The 22,188-nt window shown below is 40.8% G+C and overlaps 1 protein-coding gene across 1 annotated transcript in view; it reads right to left on the minus strand.

The window, feature by feature from the left end:
* LOC132760855 (coiled-coil domain-containing protein 162-like) overlaps positions 1 to 22,188 on the minus strand; it is a 37,746-nt gene continuing 15,558 nt past the window's right edge. The window contains exons 14-22 of the mRNA XM_060753150.2: positions 21,661 to 21,828; positions 20,214 to 20,366; positions 18,719 to 18,853; positions 17,114 to 17,266; positions 16,185 to 16,394; positions 14,385 to 14,505; positions 5,879 to 5,941; positions 767 to 894; positions 1 to 626 (exon numbers count right to left, since the gene is read on the minus strand). Coding sequence (XP_060609133.2) covers positions 522 to 626; positions 767 to 894; positions 5,879 to 5,941; positions 14,385 to 14,505; positions 16,185 to 16,394; positions 17,114 to 17,266; positions 18,719 to 18,853; positions 20,214 to 20,366; positions 21,661 to 21,828 — 1,236 coding nt within the window. The 3' untranslated portion in view covers positions 1 to 521. The remainder of the gene's footprint in view (positions 627 to 766; positions 895 to 5,878; positions 5,942 to 14,384; positions 14,506 to 16,184; positions 16,395 to 17,113; positions 17,267 to 18,718; positions 18,854 to 20,213; positions 20,367 to 21,660; positions 21,829 to 22,188) is intronic.

The following is a 22,188-nucleotide window of genomic DNA, read 5'->3' on the forward strand; positions in this document are numbered from 1 at the left end:
TGTTCATTCGTTCAGTCGTCTCTGACTCTTCGTGACCTCATGGACCAGCCCACGCCAGAGCTCCCTGTTGGCCGTCACCACCCCCAGCTTCTTCAAGGTCAGTCCAGTTACTTCAAGGATGCCATCCATCCATCTTGCCCTTGGTCGACCCCTCTTCCTTTTACCTTCTACTTTCCCCAGAAAGTAGTCCCAAGTATTTTCAGCGAGGCTTACTCCTAAGTAAACAGGCAAATTATTTATTTTAGTTTTATTTATATTCCACTTTCTCCCAGCACTCAAGGCTGCTCCCATCAAGTTAAGAACAAAGAACATAAAAACATATTTAACACATTTTTAAAAAAAAACTGTTCTAATTAAAAACACCAAATTACAACGTTAAAAAGCTTAAAGTGGTTTAAAAAAACCCTTTAAAAGGTACCCCATTAAAGAATTCCTTCTTCCACAGTCACATAAAAGACAAAGGCCTGCCTAAATAAAGGGATTATCAGTTAAATACTTCAGTCATCAATCATGCTGTGTAACTAAATGTCTGGACCACTTTCACAACCATATTTTATTTTTGAGAAGTCTTCTCTGAGGTCAGGTAAGAGAGCATCTATGACACTGTTCCTTCCCCCAGAAGGTACCTGTAAATAAAAATACAGTATACGTAAGTCTTTGTCACATACAACAGTCAAACCTTCACTTTTTTCTTTGGAGCATCTGACTTTCTGCTTCTGTGATCCCAATATATAAATACATTATCTTTGGATCCTTCACTACGTACTGTTTTGGGCCTTGGAATCTTCTCTGACTTGCTCCTGTCCACAGAATCAGCAGTCAAAAGGTTGTGCCTGATGTCCCTGGTTAACATGAATGGTGATAGTCTTGTCTGGTGGCTCCGCGAAGCAGTGCCTGGAACACAAAACACGCATCTTTGACTAGAACTGCTTGTACTTTTGCTCCACCAAATTTAAACAAGCATATAACAGTTTGAAATGGTACATTTCAGGACCACATCTTTTAGTTCCACATGTAATTTGTGTAGAGCACTCTTGCATTTTGTTAATTTGATGTTATTGTCTGTTTTGTATGCATTTTATTTGGCCTTATTGTAATTACTTGGGCTTGGCCTCATATTAAACTCATCAGCATCTACAAAAAAAATTCTATATGGGTATGTGAACAAACTAGCGGGCAAGGGTCTCAACTCTTCATCTTTCTTCAGCTAGTTCATTTGGTGCAATTTTATTTTAGTAGCCCAGAAAGTGTCCAGTAACCCATATTATTTTATACTAGCTAGCAAGGAAGGATCAAATGTAAGGAGTTGGTGCTTATTTACAAGGCTATTGTAAATCAGGCCTATGTTTCTTTTTCTTTTTTTTTCAAGATTTCAAATATCCCATTACCTGAATCCTGTTGTGACAATTGCAAGGCAGGTGCTCCATTCTTACTCATGCAGAAAGTTGTTAGAAGGACAACAACCATGGGGAGTGCCCATGCAGCATTTAGCATAGAATCACAGAGTTGGAAGAGACCTCATGGGCCATCCAGTCCAAACCCCTTCCCAAGAAGCAGGAAAAACACATTCAAAGCAGTATTTAAGCAGCCTGGGAAGGGAGCTGTCCTCCAGTTTATAATAAAATATATCTTGACTAACTCACCAGAAATCGAAGAGGGCTATGAATATTCAATTCTAGCGGCACAATTGCAGATGAACATTGCCTTGGTGATGATCCTTCAATTTGCCATTACAGTAATTGATCATAAAAGTGCACCCTGGGGCTGTCGAACCTCATTGTGCTAGAAGTACAAGCCTGTGAATTATTGGCCACATTTATATTTCACCAGGATACTATTGGATCTCGGCCCTCATGAAAAGATTGAAGAGTACTGTGGAGCCAGTTCATGGACCAATCAGGCACCAGCTACAAACTAACGATGGATTCCAGTGCTACCATTGGCATTGAGTAGAATCTTACTGTTCAATTTATGGCTAGGCTGAAAAGTACAGTTTGAAAATCTAGGCAACATCATCAATGCTCATTGGGTTGATTTTGGGTCACAGCATATTCCTGTTCTCTCCAGGAATACCCTGGTCTTTCATCCCTGAAATTGTTGTTGCCTACTTCCATTCAGACCTGTGAGCCCCTTATCCTACAAATGGGGTACTGATCTATTTTCACTTGAAATGGGGTGCTGATCTATTTTCAGACTGGCTGAAGGCAAATGTTGTCCTTGTCTTCAAGAAGGGGAAAAAGAGGACCCAAAAATTCCCGTCCAGTCAGCCTGACATCAATACCAGGAAAGATTCTGGAGCAGATCATTAAGGAGGCAGTCTCCAATCACTTAGAAAGGAATGCTGTGATTACTAAAAGTCAACACGGATTTCTTAAAAACAAGTCATGCCAGCCAGACTAATCATATCTTTTTTGATAGAGTTACAAGCTTGGCAGATGGAGGAAATGCTGTGGATGTAGCATATCTTGATTTCAGTAAGGGCTCTGACAAAGTCCCCCATGAACTTGCAAACAAACTAGTCAAATGTGTGCTAGGCAATGCTACTATGAAGTGGATTTGTAACTGGTTAAGCGACCTAACACAAAGGTGCTCACCAATTATTCCACTTCATACTGGAAAGAAAGTGACTAGTGAAGTGCCTCAGGGTTTGGTCCTTGTCTCAATACTGTTCAACATCTTTAATGACTTGGATGAAGGTTTAGAGGGCATGCTCATCAAATTGGTAGATAACACCAAATTAGGAGGGATAGTTCATAATTATCTTAGTTTCTAGAGGACAGGATCAGAATTCCAAATGATCTTAACAGAATAGAGAGCTGGGCCAAAACTAACAAAATAATTTTCTACAAGGACAAATGTAAGATACAACACTTGGGCAGAAAAAATGAAATGCCAAGATACAGGATGGGTGATGCCTGACTCAACAACAGTACATGTGAAAAAGATCTTGGGAATCTTTGTGGATAATAAGTTTAAACATGAGCCAACAGTCTGGTGAAGCAGCTAAAAAAGCCAATGAGATTTTGGGCTGCATCAAAAGGAGTATATTGTCTAGATCAAGGGAAGTCATGGTACCTCTCTATTCTGCTTTGGTTAGACCTCACCTGGAATACAGTTTCCAGTTCTGGGCACCACAGTTCAAAAGACATTGACAAGATGGAAGGTGTCCAGAGGAGGCCACTAAAATGGTTAAAGTTCTGGAGACCATTCCCTATGAGGAGCATCTTAAAGAACTGGGTATGTTTAGCCTGCAGAAAAGAAGGCTGAGAGGAGACATGATTGCCATGTATAAATCTGTGAAAGTGTATCATAAGGACTCAGAGCAGGCTTGTTTTCTGCTGCCCTTGAAACTAGGACTTGGAACAATGGGTTCAAATTACAGGAAAGGAGATTCCACTTGAACATTAGGAAGAACTTCCTGACTGTTAAAGCTGTTCAACAGTGGAACTCTGTTCCTTGGAGTGTGGTGCCTCCGAGTGTGGTGGAGGCTCCTTCTTTGGAAGCTTTTAAGCAGGGGCTGGATGACTATCAGGGGTGCTTTGTGTTTTTCCTGCATGGCAGGGGGTTGGATTAGATGGCCCACGTGGTCTCTTTCAACTCTGTTAAAAATAAAATAAAGGAAACTAGCCACATGGACATACAGAACATGAAAGCCATTGTAATACATAGCTATGGTAGGGATGGTCCTAGTAACTTCTGTCCCTGTAAGTACACTTGGAAAAAAGCCGAGAAAACACAACTCCAAAATTGCTGTATGTGTTGCTCACAAATTTAGCCAAATAATTATTTCTCTCTTGACAAAGCTTAAAGGCAACTGTCATTATAAATAGTTGGAAACAAAAAGGAAGCTTCTCAGCATTTCATTGAAGTTTCATTTGCAACAAAAGTTCAAGATCAGAGTTGGAACAAGGCTCAGATCATTTTCCACAACAAAACTATGAAGTGCAGTGTATGCAGAACGAGCTGCTGGAACATGGTAGGGCATACATACCGCTGGTATTGTATTCCTTGTTAACACATGGTTTTGATCCTACTACTTTATTTAAAGGAGTTTCTTCCCCTAGAATATTCTTAGAACAAATGTGGCTGACAATTGCATTGTAAATGAACGGATGCATTTGGAACAGCTGATCTGATTATAAAATCAGTTTACCTAAAAGACACATGAGTTGTACAACAGCATCAGCTTGGCAGTATCAATCTTTAAAGAAAGATTTAAAATAATATTTGAACCTAAATGTGCAGTTTACAGCGAATGGCAAGGAGGTTGTGTCATTTCGTTTTAGCACATTCAGGTGTATTGTTTTTTTCATTTCAACCTAGATCCTAACCTCCCCCCCCCCCCCTCCCCCAAGATAGTCTATAAAGTCCATGATATGGTTGTTGCTTGGGGATGATCGTCTAATACATTGGAAAACTCAAGCTGTTTTAACAACAGTATCTACAAGCTAGCTGGCATTGCTTCCCGCCCCCCCCCCCCCAAAGTGTGATGGGAAGTTGCCGCTAACTATGAGAGAAATAAGATTGAAAACTCTGAAAGCTACCCACTGCATGGCTATCAACCTCCTACCATTAGACGCAAATCAAGGGAAAGCTTCCCAATTAAATGGCCCCTCATGAGGGTCTTCCTCCAGGAGCAAACCAAGAATGGGCAACTTGAAAGTCCCTGAACAGACTCAGAAGTGGAGTGGGCAGATCAAAAGACAACCTGGCAAAATGGAACTACCTAAAAGAATCTTCCACCTTGTGTGACTGTGGAGCAAAACAGACAACTCCACACCTGTATGCTTGTCCACAATGCCCTGCCTGATGTACAGAGGAAGAATTGTTTAAAGCTACAGACAATGAGCTTGCTGTTGCCCGGTTTTGGTAAAAAAATTATTTAGCTGCTTGTGCTCCTTCTATTTTTATCATTTTTATACTTATGTATGCAATAAATAAATAACAGTATCTCAGCATACATCATGTTCAGTTCAGTTTTGACCTTGATTTTATCTCTCTTTTCACACCCAGTCTTAAACATGTATAATATCTGCTTCCTCTTCAAACAACATTTTTATTAAAAGTTAATATGGTGTAATGTTAATAAAGCACAAATTTCTCAAAATAGAGATAAAATATTCTAAAACAAAGACTTAGGGATGGGAAGAAATTTGAATTTTGTTATCTGCATCCTTTGTCTCATTCTTAACAACTGTGTGCTCCACCGAGGGAGGAGGTGAGTGAAAAGTAACATTACAGAAGGGAATTGAGACAAAAATGAGGAAAGGAAAAACCAATTGTTCCCTGCTTGCAACCCTTCAACTGCTTCCTGTTCTTCGGCTGGGTTTTTTCACCTAGCAACAAAACCACATGATGTCTTGTCTCAATCCCTAATTGTCCTTTGGCCTTCCCAGTTTACCTTATCTGCCAGAGGAAGAACCACCTATCTTAACAAAATTTAATGTTTTAAAATTAGCTAACAATTGCTAAAACATTAGCATTAATGTGGAAATGTAATGATTTAGGCCACAAATGAATTAGTTATTCTTTTATACCACTAATTGCATTTACCAAATCTATGTGCCCTTTCTTTGAGGGATACATAAGGGCTGTTTCCCCACTTAATTGGAAGTAGTCACTGTGATCAATGGATCTGTTTCTCTATCCTTTGGAACGTGGCTGACTCCCCCTCGCAAACTTGCAAGGGGAAACTGCAATTGAGGCTGGCCATTGGGTGTGTGAGAACTTGAATTAACGACTCCTAATCAACAATAAATTGGGTTGGAAAGGGATCCATTGCAAGTATAGAGCTTGCATTGTTATAACTCACCAACAGGATTTCAACCCATTATAATACTAAAGAATTAAAGCTGATACTAGTGATATTATTTGTTACCTGAAAAAGTGCGGCAAGTGCTCCTGGTACGATGTGAAAGATTAGCAGACTTCCTTCGTGTTGCTGTGAAAACATGAACATAAATTAGATAATCTGTAAGAAGAATCCACACAAATCCTGCACTACTCGCTGCACTACAGTCTCCCTGACTGAGCTAGCGGGGGTGGTCTCGGACCTGGCATTGGAGTCCCAGCGGCTGCTTGTGCTGGGGGACTTCAATGTCCACGCTGAGACCGCCTTATCGGGAGCGGCTCAGGACTTCATGTCTGCCATGGCAACCATGGGGCTGTCCCAACAGGTATCTGGCCCCACCCACAGTGCTGGACACACATTGGACTTGGTTTTCTGCCAGGGATGGGAGGAAGGTGGCGGTGTTGAGGAGTTATCCATCTCTCCGTTGCCATGGACCGACCACCACCTGGTCAGCTTTAGATTAACTGCACCCCCTAACCTCTGCAGAGGGGGAGGACCCATTAAGTTGGTCCGCCCCAGGAGGCTTATGGATCCGGATGGATTCCTGACGGCTCTTGGGGAATTTCCCGCCGCCTCGGTTGGTGATCCTGTCGATGCCCTGGTCGCTCTCTGGAATGGGGAGATGGCTAGGGCAATAGACACGATCGCTCCAGAATGTCCCCTCTCAAGTAGCCAAGCTAAACCAGCTCCTTGGTTCACTGAGGAGCTGGCAGCGTTGAAGCGAAAGAAGAGGGAACTAGAGAGCGTGTGGCGTTCGAATCCGAGTGAACCAAATTGAACACAGTTTGTGTCCTTTTTAAGGGCATATGCAGCGGCAATAAAAGCCGCAAAGAAGACTTTCTTTGCGGCTACTATTGCATCCGCAAAGAACCGTCCGGCTGAACTGTTCCGAGTTGTCAGAGGCCTTTTAAAACCCACCATGCAGGATGGGTGCCCTGATGACTCGGCAGTTCGCTGTGAAGCCTTTGCTCAGTTCTTTGCAGACAAAGTCGCTTTGATCCGCTCTGGTCTGGATACCATATTAACGGCAGTCTCTGAGGATGTAACACGAGCATCTGCTTGTCCGGTTTTGATGGATTCATTTCAATTGGTTCAATCCGAGGATGTGGACAAGGTGCTTGGAGGAATGAGAGCTACCACATGCATCCTAGACCCCTGCCCATCCTGGCTTCTGAAGGAGGCCAGAGGGGGATTGGCCGAGTGGGTGAAGGTGGTGGTTAATGCCTCCCTTCGGGAAGGCAAAATTCCAGCCAGCTTAAAGCAAGCTGTAATAAAACCGCTGTTGAAAAAACCATCACTGGACCCCACTCAATTCGTCAACTTTCGGCCTGTTTCCAATCTCCCCTTTTTGGGCAAAGTCCTGGAACGTGTGGTGGCCTCACAACTCCAGGCATTCTTGGTAGACACGGATTATCTGGATCCGGCACAGTCTGGCTTTAGGCCGGGGCATGGTACCGAGACAGCCTTGGTCGCCTTAATGGATGATCTGCGCCGGGAGCTCGACAGGGGGAGTGTGTCCCTGTTGGTGCTTCTGGACCTCTCAGCGGCCTTCGATACCGTCGACCACGGTATCCTTCTGGGACGCCTCGCGGGAATGGGTCTTGGAGGGACTGTTTTACAGTGGCTCCGCTCATTCCTTGAGGGCCGGTCTCAGAAGGTGTTACTGGGAGACTCCTGTTCAACCCCACAACCTTTGTCTTGTGGGGTTCCTCAGGGTTCAATACTGTCTCCCATGTTGTTTAACATCTACATGAAGCCGCTGGGTGAGATCATCCGGAGTTTCGGAGTGCGATGTCATCTGTACGCGGATGATGTCCAACTCTGTCACTCCTTTCCACCTGCTACTAAGGAGGCTGTCGAGGTCCTGAACCGGTGCTTGGCCGCTGTGACGGTCTGGATGGGGGCGAACAAATTGAAATTGAATCCAGACAAGACAGAGGTACTCCTGGTCAGTCGTAAGGCCGAACAGGGTATAGGGTTACAGCCTGTGTTGGATGGGGTCGCACTCCCCCTGAAGACGCAGGTTCGCAGTTTGGGTGTGATCCTGGACTCATCGTTGAGCATGGAACCCCAGGTTTCGGCGGTGACCAGGGGAGCATTCGCACAGTTAAAACTCGTGCGCCAACTGCGCCCGTACCTTGGGAAGTCTGACTTGGCCACGGTAGTCTATGCTCTGGTTACATCCCGTTTAGACTACTGCAACGCTCTCTATGTGGGGTTGCCTTTGAAGACGGCCCGGAAGCTCCAATTAGTCCAACGCTCGGCAGCCATGATACTAACAGGAGCGGAGCGCAGGGAGCATACAACTCCTCTGCTGCACCAGCTCCACTGGCTGCCGATCTGCTACCGGGCTCAATTCAAAGTGCTGGCGTTGGCCTTTAAAGCCCTAAACGGTTCTGGCCCAACTTACCTATCCGAACGTATCTCGGCCTATCAGCCCACCAGGACCCTAAGATCTTCTGGAGGGGCCCTACTCTCTATCCCGCCTGCTTCACAGGTGCGGCTGGCAGGGACGAGAGACAGGGCCTTTTCTGTGGTGGCCCCGCGGCTATGGAACGCCCTTCCCATGGAGGTAATATCAGCTCCCTCATTGATGGTATTCAGGAAAAGACTAAAAACGTGGATGTTCGAGCAGGCGTTCGGTTAACTCAGTGCAATAAGTGTAATGATTGAAGGACTGGCAATCTGGACGACGAAACTGGATCACGATTTTAGTCAAGAGATGAATTGGATTGTTTATTGATATTTGTATTGTGGATTATGTTTTTATGCTTTTAAACTGTATACTGTTGTTTGTTATAAGTTGTTGTAAACCGCGTTGAGTCGCCGGTTAGGCTGAGAAACGGCGGTATACAAGTATAGCAAATAAATAAATAAATAAATAAATAAATAAATCCAAAAAAATACTAAAGGTCAGAAATATTTTAGCAGAATACTTCCTTGTATATGATGTTTTCCCCCAAAATGAGATTGCTTTAAGAATGATGATGATGATTAATAATAATAATAATTATTATTATTATTATTATTATTATTATTATTTATATTCCACCCTATCTCCCCGGAGGGACTTAGGGTGGATTCCAAACATAAAAGGCAAACATTCAATGCCGAACACAACAACAATACAGTAGTCCCTTGCTACTTAGCAGTTCACTTCGCGGACTCACTGTTTTGTGGTTTTTCAATATGGACTTAATAGCTTTGTCTGTATGGAGAGACTGCCTCTGCGGATAAAGCCGGAGCCAAGGATTACGTGAACAGCACCTTCAAGGAGGGTGATGTAGTTTATAAGTGTGTGTGGAGGGTTTATAAAGACTTAAAATAGTCTATAACTTCTAAAATGATGTATAAATATTAAAATAAATATAGCATCCCTACTTTCGCAGGTGGTCCTGGAACATAACACCCGGGATAAGTGAGGGAATACTGTACATCCATAGTAACGAAATTTGGCAACCCAACATATAAAAACAAATTACAACTAAAATTAGATAAAATATGCAATCTGTTATATCAGACATAAGACAAAAGATCAAACATTGAACAGAAACATCCATTTCCCAGTTCCTTGGGGGCATATAGATTGATCATTGCTCGAGATATCTATAGAACTGGTGGGGCATACAGGGCATGGGAAATAAAATAATAGATTTGATTTTATTCAATCCTGAGGACACGTTCAGATGTTTTGGCTGCAGGAATTATAATTAGTAACTGCGCTCTGTCCTAATGAGGGCAATGAAGCATTTCTTAGATTTTTCTCCACCACAGACCTCTCAATATCTTTTTTTGTAGCAGATTACCAAAACTTCAAGTAGATGATTTAAAACCCTAGTGCATTAAATATGTATTTAAAGTTGTACATCAAGGATCTTCAAATTCAAAGAGAAGGGAAACATAGATAAATAAATGGATACACTCCTAATATTTTGTTAGAATAATTCAATACAAAATAATACTGACGGAACATCAAACCGTGGCCTAATATTACTCGTTAATTTCAATTAATCAATTAAATTAACACGAAGATTGGTACTCATGTGTAACAGCTGAAACATATATTAGTTCTAACTTTACATTGTTAAAATGATTTTTATGCATATTTTTAAAGAAAAAACTAACAGGGAATTATTTTTCACACAAATATGTTGTTACAAAAAGTATCACCAAATATACATTTTCACAAATATATCAGTGCATGTCTCCTATTTACTGAAGTACAGTAGAGTTTTGCTTATCCAATATAAACGGGCCGGAAGAACGTTGGATATGCGAAAATGTTGGACAGTAACGAGGGTTTAAGGAAAAGCCTATTAAGTGTCAAATTACATTATGATTTTACAAATTAAGCACCAAAACATCATGTTTTGCAACAAATTGATAGAAAAAGCAGTTCAATACATGGTAACGTTATGTAGTAATTACAGTATTTATAAATTTAGCACCAAAACATTGCAATGTATTGAAACAGCTGTGGATCCGGGCAGGAGGCATACTGCGTTGGATAAGCAAGACCCTACTGTATATTAAAGATACATTGTTCTCTAAATCTGTTTTATTTGCACAATCTGTACATTGGTTTGAACTTGTTTCATTCATACTTCATATATGAAACAAAGAGATCATTCATAGAAAAATCCTATAGTGTCCACAATCTAAAGAGAGAACAATGCTCTGTGGTCATATCTTTAGTCAGGAAATAGATACTGTACTCAGATGATTCCTTGTCTAAGGAAATGCCACGAAATCCATAATGTTGTTATAAACTGACAGGCAACTTAAAAGTGCATGTACACATTTACATGTATGCATTTTTTCTCTTTCTCAGTTGGTTTAGGTTTTTTTTTCATCAACGTAAAAACATTTTGCTAAATGTACTATCAATTTTGCAGTGTTCTATAACTTGATTCCTCTGAGGATGCTTGCCATAGATGCAGGTGAAACGTCAGGAGAGAATGCTTCTAGAACATGGCCATATAGCCAGAAAAACCTATAACAACCCAGTGATTACAGCCATGAAAGCCTTCGACAATACACTGATTCCTTAGTAGTTTAAAAATGTTCTTGTAACATGATTGCTCTAGGTTCAAGGCTGTTTTAATGGGGCAGGAGTTAATCTCATCAGGTTAATTCAGTAAATTGGATCCTGTTGATTTACTTATCAGATCCATCCGAATCAGGATTAATTTAACAAATTGGATCCACTTGAAACTCTGACTCAGTTGTAAAACACTGTGTAATATGACTCCGGTAATGGTAATGTATCACATCTTTCTCAGTTTTTCACACCAATTTTAAAACATTGAAAACTAGATGCAATTAAATTGATGAGAGCAAATGTCAACATGGAGCTGCGCTAACACAGAAGACAACAGGCCTATACCTGAGTGCTGCAAATTATCCGAAAAGCTCAGCACTGCTATCTGTGTGTCTACAGAGTTCATGCTACCGCTAAGCTCATTAGTGTCATGATTAGTGTCAAGATCTAATCACAATGGTTTGTTGAAGTGGGAGAGCCACACATTGCCCTCATTAGCTTATATCGAAATGTACACAAGTGGAAGCCATGTTTCCTAGTATTAAGGTTTTCCAGCTAACTCTACCAGAATACCTGTTTCAGTGCATGCTGGATGTCCTGGGTTCAGTCCTTTGTACTGGGAATTTGAACATGGCAAGTGGAAATGCAACAGTGGCAATAATGCCGAGGGTCTGTTCCCCTGTTGCTCTGGAAGCGGCTCACTGCCATTTCCACCTCCATTCATTAGTCCTCATTGTGACCCCACTGACTAGCTAAGTCATTATTTTAGCTCTTTGATGGCATGGCACCAACTACCATGTCAGTCTACACAGAGAAGCCATTGAAATCCACAAGCACGTGGACTAGTTCAACAGAAAGGAGGAAACCATGAAAATGAACAAAATAAGTATTTTAATAATCAGCTTAGTAAATAAAGAGCAACACTCAAAAAACAGGGGAATTCCAGACAGCAAACAAACGGGCCAGCTAACATCTCCCAACAAAGGATTCCCCCAGTCAGGAAGCAGCCAGGCATTGAAGCTGCAAGGCTATTCTATGCTCATCAAGCTGGCCAATTGCAACATTCACACTTGCCTCCAACAGACAAGAATTCTTTCTCCCATCCCAGACATTTCACAGATATACAAACTCCACTTTCCTAATTTCTAACAGACCTCACAACCTCTGAGGATGCCTGCCATAGATGTGGGCAAAACGATAGGAGAAAGTGCTTCTGGAACATGGCCATACAGCCTGGAAAACTCACAGCAACCCAGTGATTCCAGCCATGAAAGCCTCCGACAACACACAAAAATAGTTCTCAAACAGATCAATATTCCTGCTTGCTTCAATTCAGATGCTCCATGTGAACTCACTGGCTTCTTGAATGACATCTTTATAATCACACACACCTCACTTACAGAATGAAGAACATAGCCATTAAAAAGCCCCTAATAGAACAGTTTATGACTAAAAGACCCTTTCTTATAAATAGTTCTCCAAAGCCTGTCTTGAGACACCTTGGCCTATAATGGGAGAAACACAAGATATTATATATTCACCTACTGATGGAAATACAAGAAAGAAGGAACTAGTCCAGCCTCTCTTGAAAAGGTTGAGAGCAATCACCAAGAAAAGCTCTGCTTAGCAATCCCGTTAAGCATTCCTGCCAGCAGGATGGCACTCAAAGGGAAGCCTCACCTGAATACTCCAAAAGCCTAGGCAGGTTCATATCAGACAATACAACCCTTCAGAGAATGGAAACCAGAGTTGCATAGATCATAGCAAGCATTTTACAGACATGGCTCTACCTTGTTTCAAGCAGTATCGGGGAAAGCCTAAAACACCGTTTCTCAACCTAGGGTCGGGACCCCTGTGGGGGGGGGGGGTGCGAGGGGGTGTCAGAGAGGTCACCAAAGACCATCAGAAAACATAGTATTTTCTGTTGGTCATGGGGGTTCTATGTGGGAAATTTGGCCGAATTCTATGATTGGTGGGGTTAAGGCTCTTTGATTATAGGTAAACTATAAATCCCAGCAACTATAACTCCCAAATGTCGAGGTCTATTTTCTCCAAACGTCATCATTTGGGCATATTAAGTATTCAAGTCAAGTCTGGTCCAGATCCATCATTGTTTGAGTCCACAGTACTCTCTGAATGTAGGTGAAATACAACTTCAATGCCTACCAAACAATTCCAGTATTTTCTGTTGGTGTCCCAAGTTTGCTTCAATTCCATCATTGATTGAGTTCAGAATGCTTTTTGGTTGTAGGTTAACAATACATCCCAGCAACTACAACTCCCAAATGACAAAATCACCCCCCCCCCCACAACCTCATCAGTATTCAAATGTGGGTGTATTGGGTATTTGTGCCAAATTTGGCCCAGTGAATGAAAATACATCCTGCATGTATAAAAGTATCAAATTACAGTTATGAAAGAGCAACAAAAATAATTTTATGGTTGGTGGTCACCACAACAGGAGGAATGGCATTAAGGGGTCACCAGCATTAGGAAGCACTGGCCTAAAAGAAAATTCCAGCAGTATAGGTCAAACTTTCCTCTTCTGCATTAAATGTACATCTATTCAATCCCAGCAACTACAACTCCCAAATGACAAAATCACCCCCCCCCCACCCTATCTATTCAACAGTAGTTGTGATACTTTCATGATGTATATGCTGTCCTCCCATTAGTTATAGCAAGGCAAACGTTTCATTTCAACTTTGTTGTTGTTGTTCATTTGTTCAGTTGTTTCCGACTCTTCGTGACCTCATGGACCAGCCCACGCCAGCGCCCTGTCGGCCGTCACCACCCCCAGCTCCTTCAAGGTCAATCCAGTCACTTTAAGGATGCCATCCACTCATCTTGCCCTTGGTCGGCCCCTCTTCCTTTTTCCTTCAATTTTCCCCAGCATAATTGTCTTCTCTAAGCTTTCCTTTCTTCTCATGATGTGGCCAAAATACTTCATCTTTGCCTCTACTATCTTTCCCTCCAATGAGAAGTTGGGCTTTATTTCCTGAAGTATGGACTGGATCTTCTTGCGGTCCAAGGCACTCTCAGCACTTTCCTCCAACACCACAGTCCAAATTTATTTCAACTACTGCTGTTAAAACTATCTCTCAGGCCTTCCAAAAAGTCAACCCTTACCCTCCTTTAAATGAGGAATTAAGAAGGCCCCATACCTTCTCTAAAGTTCTCTACAACATTGTTCCAACAGAAACCCTATAAAGCTGATGTTTTCTGTGCACACCAAACTGTTTCCAAACTGAGCATATATCTTAACTGGCACAGAGAAGGGTTATATTGTTAGTAAAATTGGGGGTAAGTGCCAGGTTATCTTCCCAACCCTACACTTTGTACCTTCATATCTACTGCAGTTGTGTGCCTGATCCTTCACCCATCCTGTCCCAAGACTGGGCTGCTTTTTAATTTTTACTCCTATGTCAAACATCCACATGACAGCATGTCACCCAGAGGTGGGGCCAGATAGAATTCAAATTGCAATTCTACCTCCAGGTGAATTTCTCTGGGATGTCGTAGCTTCCAAGTCATAAAGTTGAGACTGCAATTCTTCTACCCGTTGGTAAGCATTCAGTTTTAAACTGCGCTCCTGTGTTAACTGACTTCTTATCTAAAAAGATAATAATCTCTTAATCAATAACATAATTTCAACATAATCTCTTAATCAATAACATAATTTTCATATATTGTAATTAATTACCAGAATCCTGAAACAGACCCCAGTGGCTATCGCAGCTGCTTCCCAGTAAACGGAGATTTGGGGATTTTTACAGTGTTTGCATAGCAGGCCATAATTATACAGCAGTGACAAGTTTGTAAATCCAGGCAACTGCCATAGAGGACCCTGGGTCATTTAAAAAAAATAGAATAAGGGTATGGTCATCGAGACAACTAGGGTAACATTAGAGCCTGAATAAGGTTTTTGGAGATGAAACTGAAGACATGTTATTCAGTTAGGAAACATATATCTTCTTTGCAACCCCGCAATTCTATGTTTTACATCTCCTTCCAAGTTCATGATAGTTTAGAGCAGTGGTTCTCTACCTGTGGGTCCCCAGATGTTTTGGCCTTCAACTCCCAGAAATCCTAACAGCTGGTAAACTGGCTGGGATTTCTGGGAGTTGAAGGACAACACACCTGGGGACCCACAGGTAGAGAACCACTGATTTAAAGTATCAACCCAACACGAAAAAATTTGGCCAACCCTGATTTTAAAATGATTGAAAACTGAAAGTACTTGTATTTTCACATTTTAATCTCACTTAAACCATACTATCACCATGACTGTACCTTGTGAAAAAAATGTTGCAAAAAATATGGTATAGCCTATTTGCTAGTCCCAGCCAGAGGACCATGAAATTTGAATAAATAGAATTTATGTAAGTGTTCATTAACCAAGGTCTTGTTGATTTAATAGGTCTTTTTGAGCTGAAATTAGCGATTTAGACTTAAATATTTTAAGAACAAACCAAAACAAAAAAAATTAATTGAGCACTTGTAATTACATACACCTTGGCAGACCCCTCCATACTATAAATATTTTTTCCTAAAGAAGTCAGTTCCTCCACATTTGCAGTTTTGACTTTCACAGATTTGGCTAGAATGTTCTCTTTAGGAATCTCTAGGTCCTCCAGTGTGACTTTATGGTCAACTTCCTTCAATCATGCTGGAAGATCTAGAAATGCATACAGAGTTGTTCTCTCAAGGAAAAAAAGCAATTTCTTTATTTATGGTTTTGGTTTTCACAAGCCTGCTTTCCCCAGCAAATGTGGAGGTCTTTTTTTTTAAATCGTGTAAGAAGCAAATTGAGAATATACTGCAAGTCGCTTCTGGTGTGAGAGAATTGGCTGTCTGCAAGGACGTTGATCAGGGTATGCCCGGATGTGTTACCATCATGTGGGAGGCTTCTCTCATGTCAGGCTGACAGATGGGAGCTCACTCTGTCTCACAGATTCTATGGATTTGAACTGACAACCTTCAGATCTTCACGTCAGCAGTTCAGTCGGCACAAGGGTTTAACCCACTGCACCACTGCAGCTCCTTATGTGGAGGGCTGAATGTAATACATAAAAGAGTGTAGTGTACAACATCAACTTTAGTGAGCATTCTCACATTCACAGTGCCAATGAGAGAAGGAATGAAAACTCCTTATGTTTTAAGCAATATTTTTATGTTTTGCAGTTGGGATTGCTTGTGGACACTTGTTATCAGTATATAAAACCATAGTACACCCCCAGTTATTTACCATTTTTGGCACAAGTTACTTAACAGGTGTATTTATAATCTTACTTGCTGGATTTCTTTCTTAACTTTTTTCTCTTGAAGTTGTTGTAACTTGGCAGACTTCTCTGCTTCTTCTGTCAAGCTCTGCAGTTTCACTTCTTTCCCACCAAGGTCTTCTAGCATCTTCTCCAAGTTTTCTGTCTTCATCAGATCAACCTGCTGCCATCTGCTGACCTCTTGATTCATTTTATGTTCTACCTTCTGTAGCAAATGTCCCTGTGCATGAAATCACACAGATCCTGTTGCAATCGACTTCCTAATACTACTCCTCACTGCAATGTTCACACTCTGCCTCTTTTCTGAAAATTTGGGGGTTCCTCAAGACAAGTGAAACTGGCCCATTGTGTGTGGATGCTGCCACTTTGTTTACATGAGGAATGACACAGATACTTTGGATACACAAGGAATGACACACACTCCTGAACTTTCCAAACAGAAGGAATTATCCGGCTATGCCATAAATAGGAATGGTGAATAACAAGAACTAAAACATTCTGGCTAGACCTGGTATGAGCCAACTTTGGCCCTCCAGCTGTTTTGGACTTCAACTCCCACAATTCCTAACAGCCTACCACCTCTTAGGAATTGTGGGAGTTGAAGTCCAGAACACCTGGAGGGCTGAAGTATGTCCATGCCTGCACTAGACTATTGTTAACAGAATAAACAGATATATAGATCCACTTTTCTTTTCTTTCCTTTCATTTGTGGCAATCAAGATTTGCTGAAAGGTTGGGAAGGGCCTTCAAACCATATATTAGAATAGTAGTAAATGGCTCAACAGAATTGCTATGTTGTATTGAGCCATGCAAGATTGCATCCACTGACATACAGGCAAACGGTTCTTAAAAGCTGAGAAAATTGCACTGAATCCAACAGAACAAAGAGAAGAAAATGATTTCTGGGTAAGCAGTGATGTAACAGAGTCATAGCTGTACCTGTTTGTCTAGCTGTCCCTTCAGTTTTTTATTCTCTGCTTGAGACTGTGCCAAGGCTTTTCTTGCAGACCTGAGTTGCTGACGAAATAAAACCGCCTCTTTTTCTGCCATCATCTTCAATTTCAAGTACTCTTTTTTATTTTTATTGTCCTCCTGTGAATGCAATGGATTTAGTACACTGTGAAGTGCAAAATAAAAGCCATTTGCAATTATTATAATTATAATTATAATTATAATTATTACTATTATTATTATTTGAAACACAACAAGATGAGTCCACACCAAACAAGATCACTCTCGTGACTGTTGTATTGGATCACATGTCCGACACTTCCCAAGTGTCTCGGACTGTGTGATGTATTGGCGAATGATGCGTGCAGATCCCTGTAAGGTGGCCTTTTGCAACTGGCAGATGGTAATTTTGTCAGCGCCAATTGTGTTTAAGTGCAGGCCAAGGTCTTTAGGCACTGCACCCAGTGTGCCGATCATCACTTGAACCACCTTGACTGGCTTGTGCCAGAGTCTTTGCAGTTCGATCTTTAAATCCTCATATCGTGTCAGCTTTTCCAGTTTTTCATTATTATTATTATTATTATTATTATTAATAATACTTCACTTTTTCCTCTCCATAAGGGTTACTCATGAGCAAGCATCTTGTGAGGTTTACGTCCTTTATCATGGAAGAAAAGTGACTCACTGTTTAAAAATGTGTGTACATAGCTAACATAACTACCTTCTAAATCAGGCATGGGCAAACTTCAGCCCTCTAGGTGTTTTGAACTCCAACTCCCACCATTCCTAACAGCCTTAGGCTTAAGCAGCTGAGGGAGAAAAGGAAGGGGTCTGAAGCTGTTAGGAATGGAGGGAGTTGAAGATCAAAACACTTAGAGGACTGAAGTTTGCCCATGCCTGTCCTAAATTCATGCAGTTCGCTATGCATGCACACATTCGTTGGAATTGAACCATTTAAGTGTACTAGCCATTGAAATTTTAAAACAAGAATCTTTATTTTCATGATTTAGAATAAGATAGGACCCTTTCACACTATACAGTTAAAGCACAATGACTCCAGCTTAACTGCCATGGACGCATTCTGTGGGATCTTGTAAATTTTAGAGTGGAAACGAACTAAAAAGCTCTAGCAAACAATTTTATCTGCTCCTCCCCAAACTACAAACGAAATCCAGTGTAGTGCAGTTTGAATATTGGGCTAAGATTCATCCTGTTGCTCAGCCATGAAAACTCATCGGATGATATTGGGCAAGTCCCACTCTCAGCTTCAGAGGAATCATAGAATCATAGAGTTGGAAGTGACAACATGGACCATCTAGTCCAATCTCCTGCCAGGCAGGAAAAGCATAATCAAAGTATCCCTGACAGGAAGGCAAAATCAAACCCCTTTGAACAAATCCAGTCATGAAAATCCTGTGCTAGGGTCACCCGAAGTTGGAAATGACTTGAAGGAATACAACAGCTAAAACAAAAGCAAAACTATAGATCTGATAATTCCATAGCATGATAAAAGACAATCACAGCACTACATTTGTGCGTTGTGAAAGAGCCCTCTTTTCCAACACACTAATAGGAGGTTTGCAAAGATCTCACCTTCTCTGCTTCTCTCACTGTGGCTGACAGGCGTGCTTTGTGCACCGTTTGCTTCCAGTAATTCATGGTCTTCAGTTTAAATACCAACATTTGCAGCTGGCCATTTTCATCCCGTAACTCCTGTAACTGCTCCTGCTAATGAGAGCACATCATTTCTGTTTTTTTAAAAAATCTGACCTACTCACATTTGGAAGGAGGAGAGGAATTGTGTAATTGTGTAATTAAGAATTGGCATCAGCCTCTATACTTGGAAGAAATTCAAGCCATGTTATATGCACTTCAACTACACTAACCTCCTTATAGAAGCTATTGACATATTATTCTGTTCAGAGTAATCCAAACTGTGAATTTGGCTGATCATTCTCTGGAGAATAGATTTGAAAGTGCTGTATTTTCATTGATGACATTGACATACACAGTTCTGTTTTCTCAGTTCTGGGTCAACTTGGAAGTCCCTGTACTGACTCAGAAGTGGAGTGGGCAGATCAAAAGACAATCTGGCAATTTATTTATTTATTTATTGTCGTGTCAGGAGCGACTTGAGAAACTGCAAGTGGCTTCTGGTGTGAGAGAATTGGCCATCTGCAAGGACGTTGCCCAGGGGACGGCCAGATGATTTGATGTTTTTATCATCCTTGTGGGAGGCTTCTCTCATGCCCCCGCATGAGGAACTGGAGCTGATAGAGGGAGCTTATCCATCTCTCCCAGGATTTGAACCTGCGAACTGTCGATCTTCAGTCCTGCCGGCACAGGGCTTTAACCCACTACAACACCAGGGCCTGGCAAAATGGCATTCCCTAAAAGAATCCTACACCTTGTGTGACTGTGGAGCAGAACAAACAACTCTGCATCTGTATGCTTGTCCACAATGTCCTGCCTCATGCACAGAGGAAGAACTGTTTAAAGCTAAAGACAATGCAATCACTGTTGCCTATTTTTGATCAAAAATATTTAGCCACTTGTGCGCTTTCTATTTTTATCAGTTTTATACTTATTTATGCAATGCTTTTGATATGAAATAAATAAGTTCTGGGTCAGCTTTCCCTCCTATGTACTATATTTTACCTTTGATAGCAACTATTTTTTGATAAAGTCTGAGGCATTGCTTTTCTCAGTACCCTTTGGTTTCTCCTGTTCTTTGGACGTAACAACTGTTGTAATGTTTGATTTAAGTGCTTACCTTTAAGCTTAAGCAGCTGAGGGAGAAAAGGAAAGGGTCTGAGGCTGTTAGAAATGGTGGGAGTTGAAGTCCAAAACACCTGGAGGGAAGGCCCACGTTTGCTCTATCTTCTTATCCACTGGCCTCCTATTTCAAATATCTACTCAGTAGTAAGTCCTATTGAACTCAGTGGTGTCCAGAGAGTCTGGACAGGAAAGCAGCGTCAAATGAATTGCTAGCATTGGATTGCACTGCCTTTTGTCACCGAAGTTTTGAATTTGTCTATAAACTTATTTAGAGGAACAATTAAAGTAACTTTTTGACACATGATTTTACCTGAGCCAAGCGTTCTTGGAGTGCGCTGTTATCTTTAGTGGAGCCAAACTTTCTCTTCAGGGCAATCATCTTGTCTACTCCATCTCTTCTCACCTCACTGACAATTTCAAACATGCGTTGGCTCAGGCTTAAGCGATATTCATCCACTTTTCCCTGAAACCAAAACCAAGAGCCAAAATATAAATATAAACACTGTAAATAAATAACTAAATATTCAACCATATCAAAGTAACTGCTTAAATGCATTTATCATTAGTATATTATTTTAAAAATTATCAAATATATAAAGGTCAAGAAAGGCCACAGTAGTTATTTCAGCATAAACCCTCTCTGAAACTGGAGGGGTTTGGGTTAAAGTAACAAAGTGAAGTCCACAGATGAAGGTATATATATCCAACATGCTATAGCTCAGGCATAGGCAAACCATGCCTGAGCTATAGTATAAAATATGCAACCATGGCTTGAAGTAATACAAATGTTTAAAAGATGCATTTAATTTAATAAACAAATGTAAGTATTCATTCATATACATTTTTTCAAGAAAATGTGTTTTAAAATATCAGCAAATCTTTGTATCATTGTTTGTTTAATGATAAAAGGTGACAGTTTCCTTCTAATAATTATAAAGGAAAAAAACAGTCTTAATTATTGGTCCCAGTAAAAACTCCATTGTAATTCATACAATAACTTCACAGTGGTCTTCAAATTAGTGGATTTTTCAGTCTTACTGGAGTCATTGTACATGCATATGTTATACCTTTCCTGACATCTTGTGTCCAGAATGGTGAATTGTATGGTTTGATTTATCAATTAAAAATTAAAAAATACAAAATCTCATAACTGTTGAAGTGATCAATTACTATATAAATGGAATTTATATAAGTTGGTATGTAACGTCTTTCTGCATAAATCCAGGCCAAAATGAAATACTGAAATTGACACAGATCTCGCAGAGGAATTTCTATGCTGTGGAGGTATGTCACGTTTCATTCAGCAGTTAAATGAAAGATATAGAAATGTTATACAAACAATATTGAAAACTACATAAAATGTGCAGAAATCCAAAAACAAATGAGGTTACAGTTCATGGTTCTCTGAATTATAGCTTATTGCACCCCAACTTTTTCCAAGCACAAATCACAAATGGAACACATTTCTCTGCCACCAGGCACTTATAAACGGGTAAGGACTGGACTTTAAATGCTAAGTGGTTGGTATTTTAGTGTTTATTTAAAGTTTTTAATAAATTTTAACATTTTAATTAAATTTCAGGAGAGGCACTTTACCATTTTTTTGTCAGAGGAAGGGCTTTTTGAAGAAGCTAGGGGGCAATTGATGTGTACCCCAGTTTTGGGGTCCACATCAACTCCAGGGATGAACTTGCTCCATCCATGTAGTAAAGTGGCATTCCCTGTATTTTGCATTCAGATGTAACTTCTATACCTACTTTGAGATGCACACACGTCATAAACATGCTTTGCACTAATGCTTCATAATCCTCCTGTACTTCCTTCCTTATCTTCTCTCTGAGGCTATGGTTTTCTTCTTGGAGATCAGCAGTTTTGGCTCTCAGAGCTGTTATCTCCATAATCATGTCATGATTCATCTCAGCTACCTGTTCGAAAGAGAGATTATGCAAACAAGCCTATTAATAAATCTTTTCATGATTCAGTTTCTCAAAGAGTAATAACAGACAAGTTAAGATTTCCAAGGGACAACTCTGGTGGCATTGTCGTTGTGTCCCTTCAACATATCCATCCTGAGTCATGGGGGTTTGTGGACAAGATTTGTTCAGAGGGGATTGCCTTAGCCTTCCTCTGAGATTTGACCAAGATCACCCAGTGGGCTTCTACAGCTGAGTGGGAATTCAAACCATGATCTCTACAGTTGTTGACCAACACACAAACCACCACTGTGCTGGCTCTCTTTATCTGGAGCTATCTGAATGAAAATAACAAAGTCAATGTTTCCACTC

This window comes from Anolis sagrei, chromosome 1 (assembly GCF_037176765.1).
Source record: "Anolis sagrei isolate rAnoSag1 chromosome 1, rAnoSag1.mat, whole genome shotgun sequence".
Taxonomy (NCBI): domain Eukaryota; kingdom Metazoa; phylum Chordata; class Lepidosauria; order Squamata; family Dactyloidae; genus Anolis; species Anolis sagrei.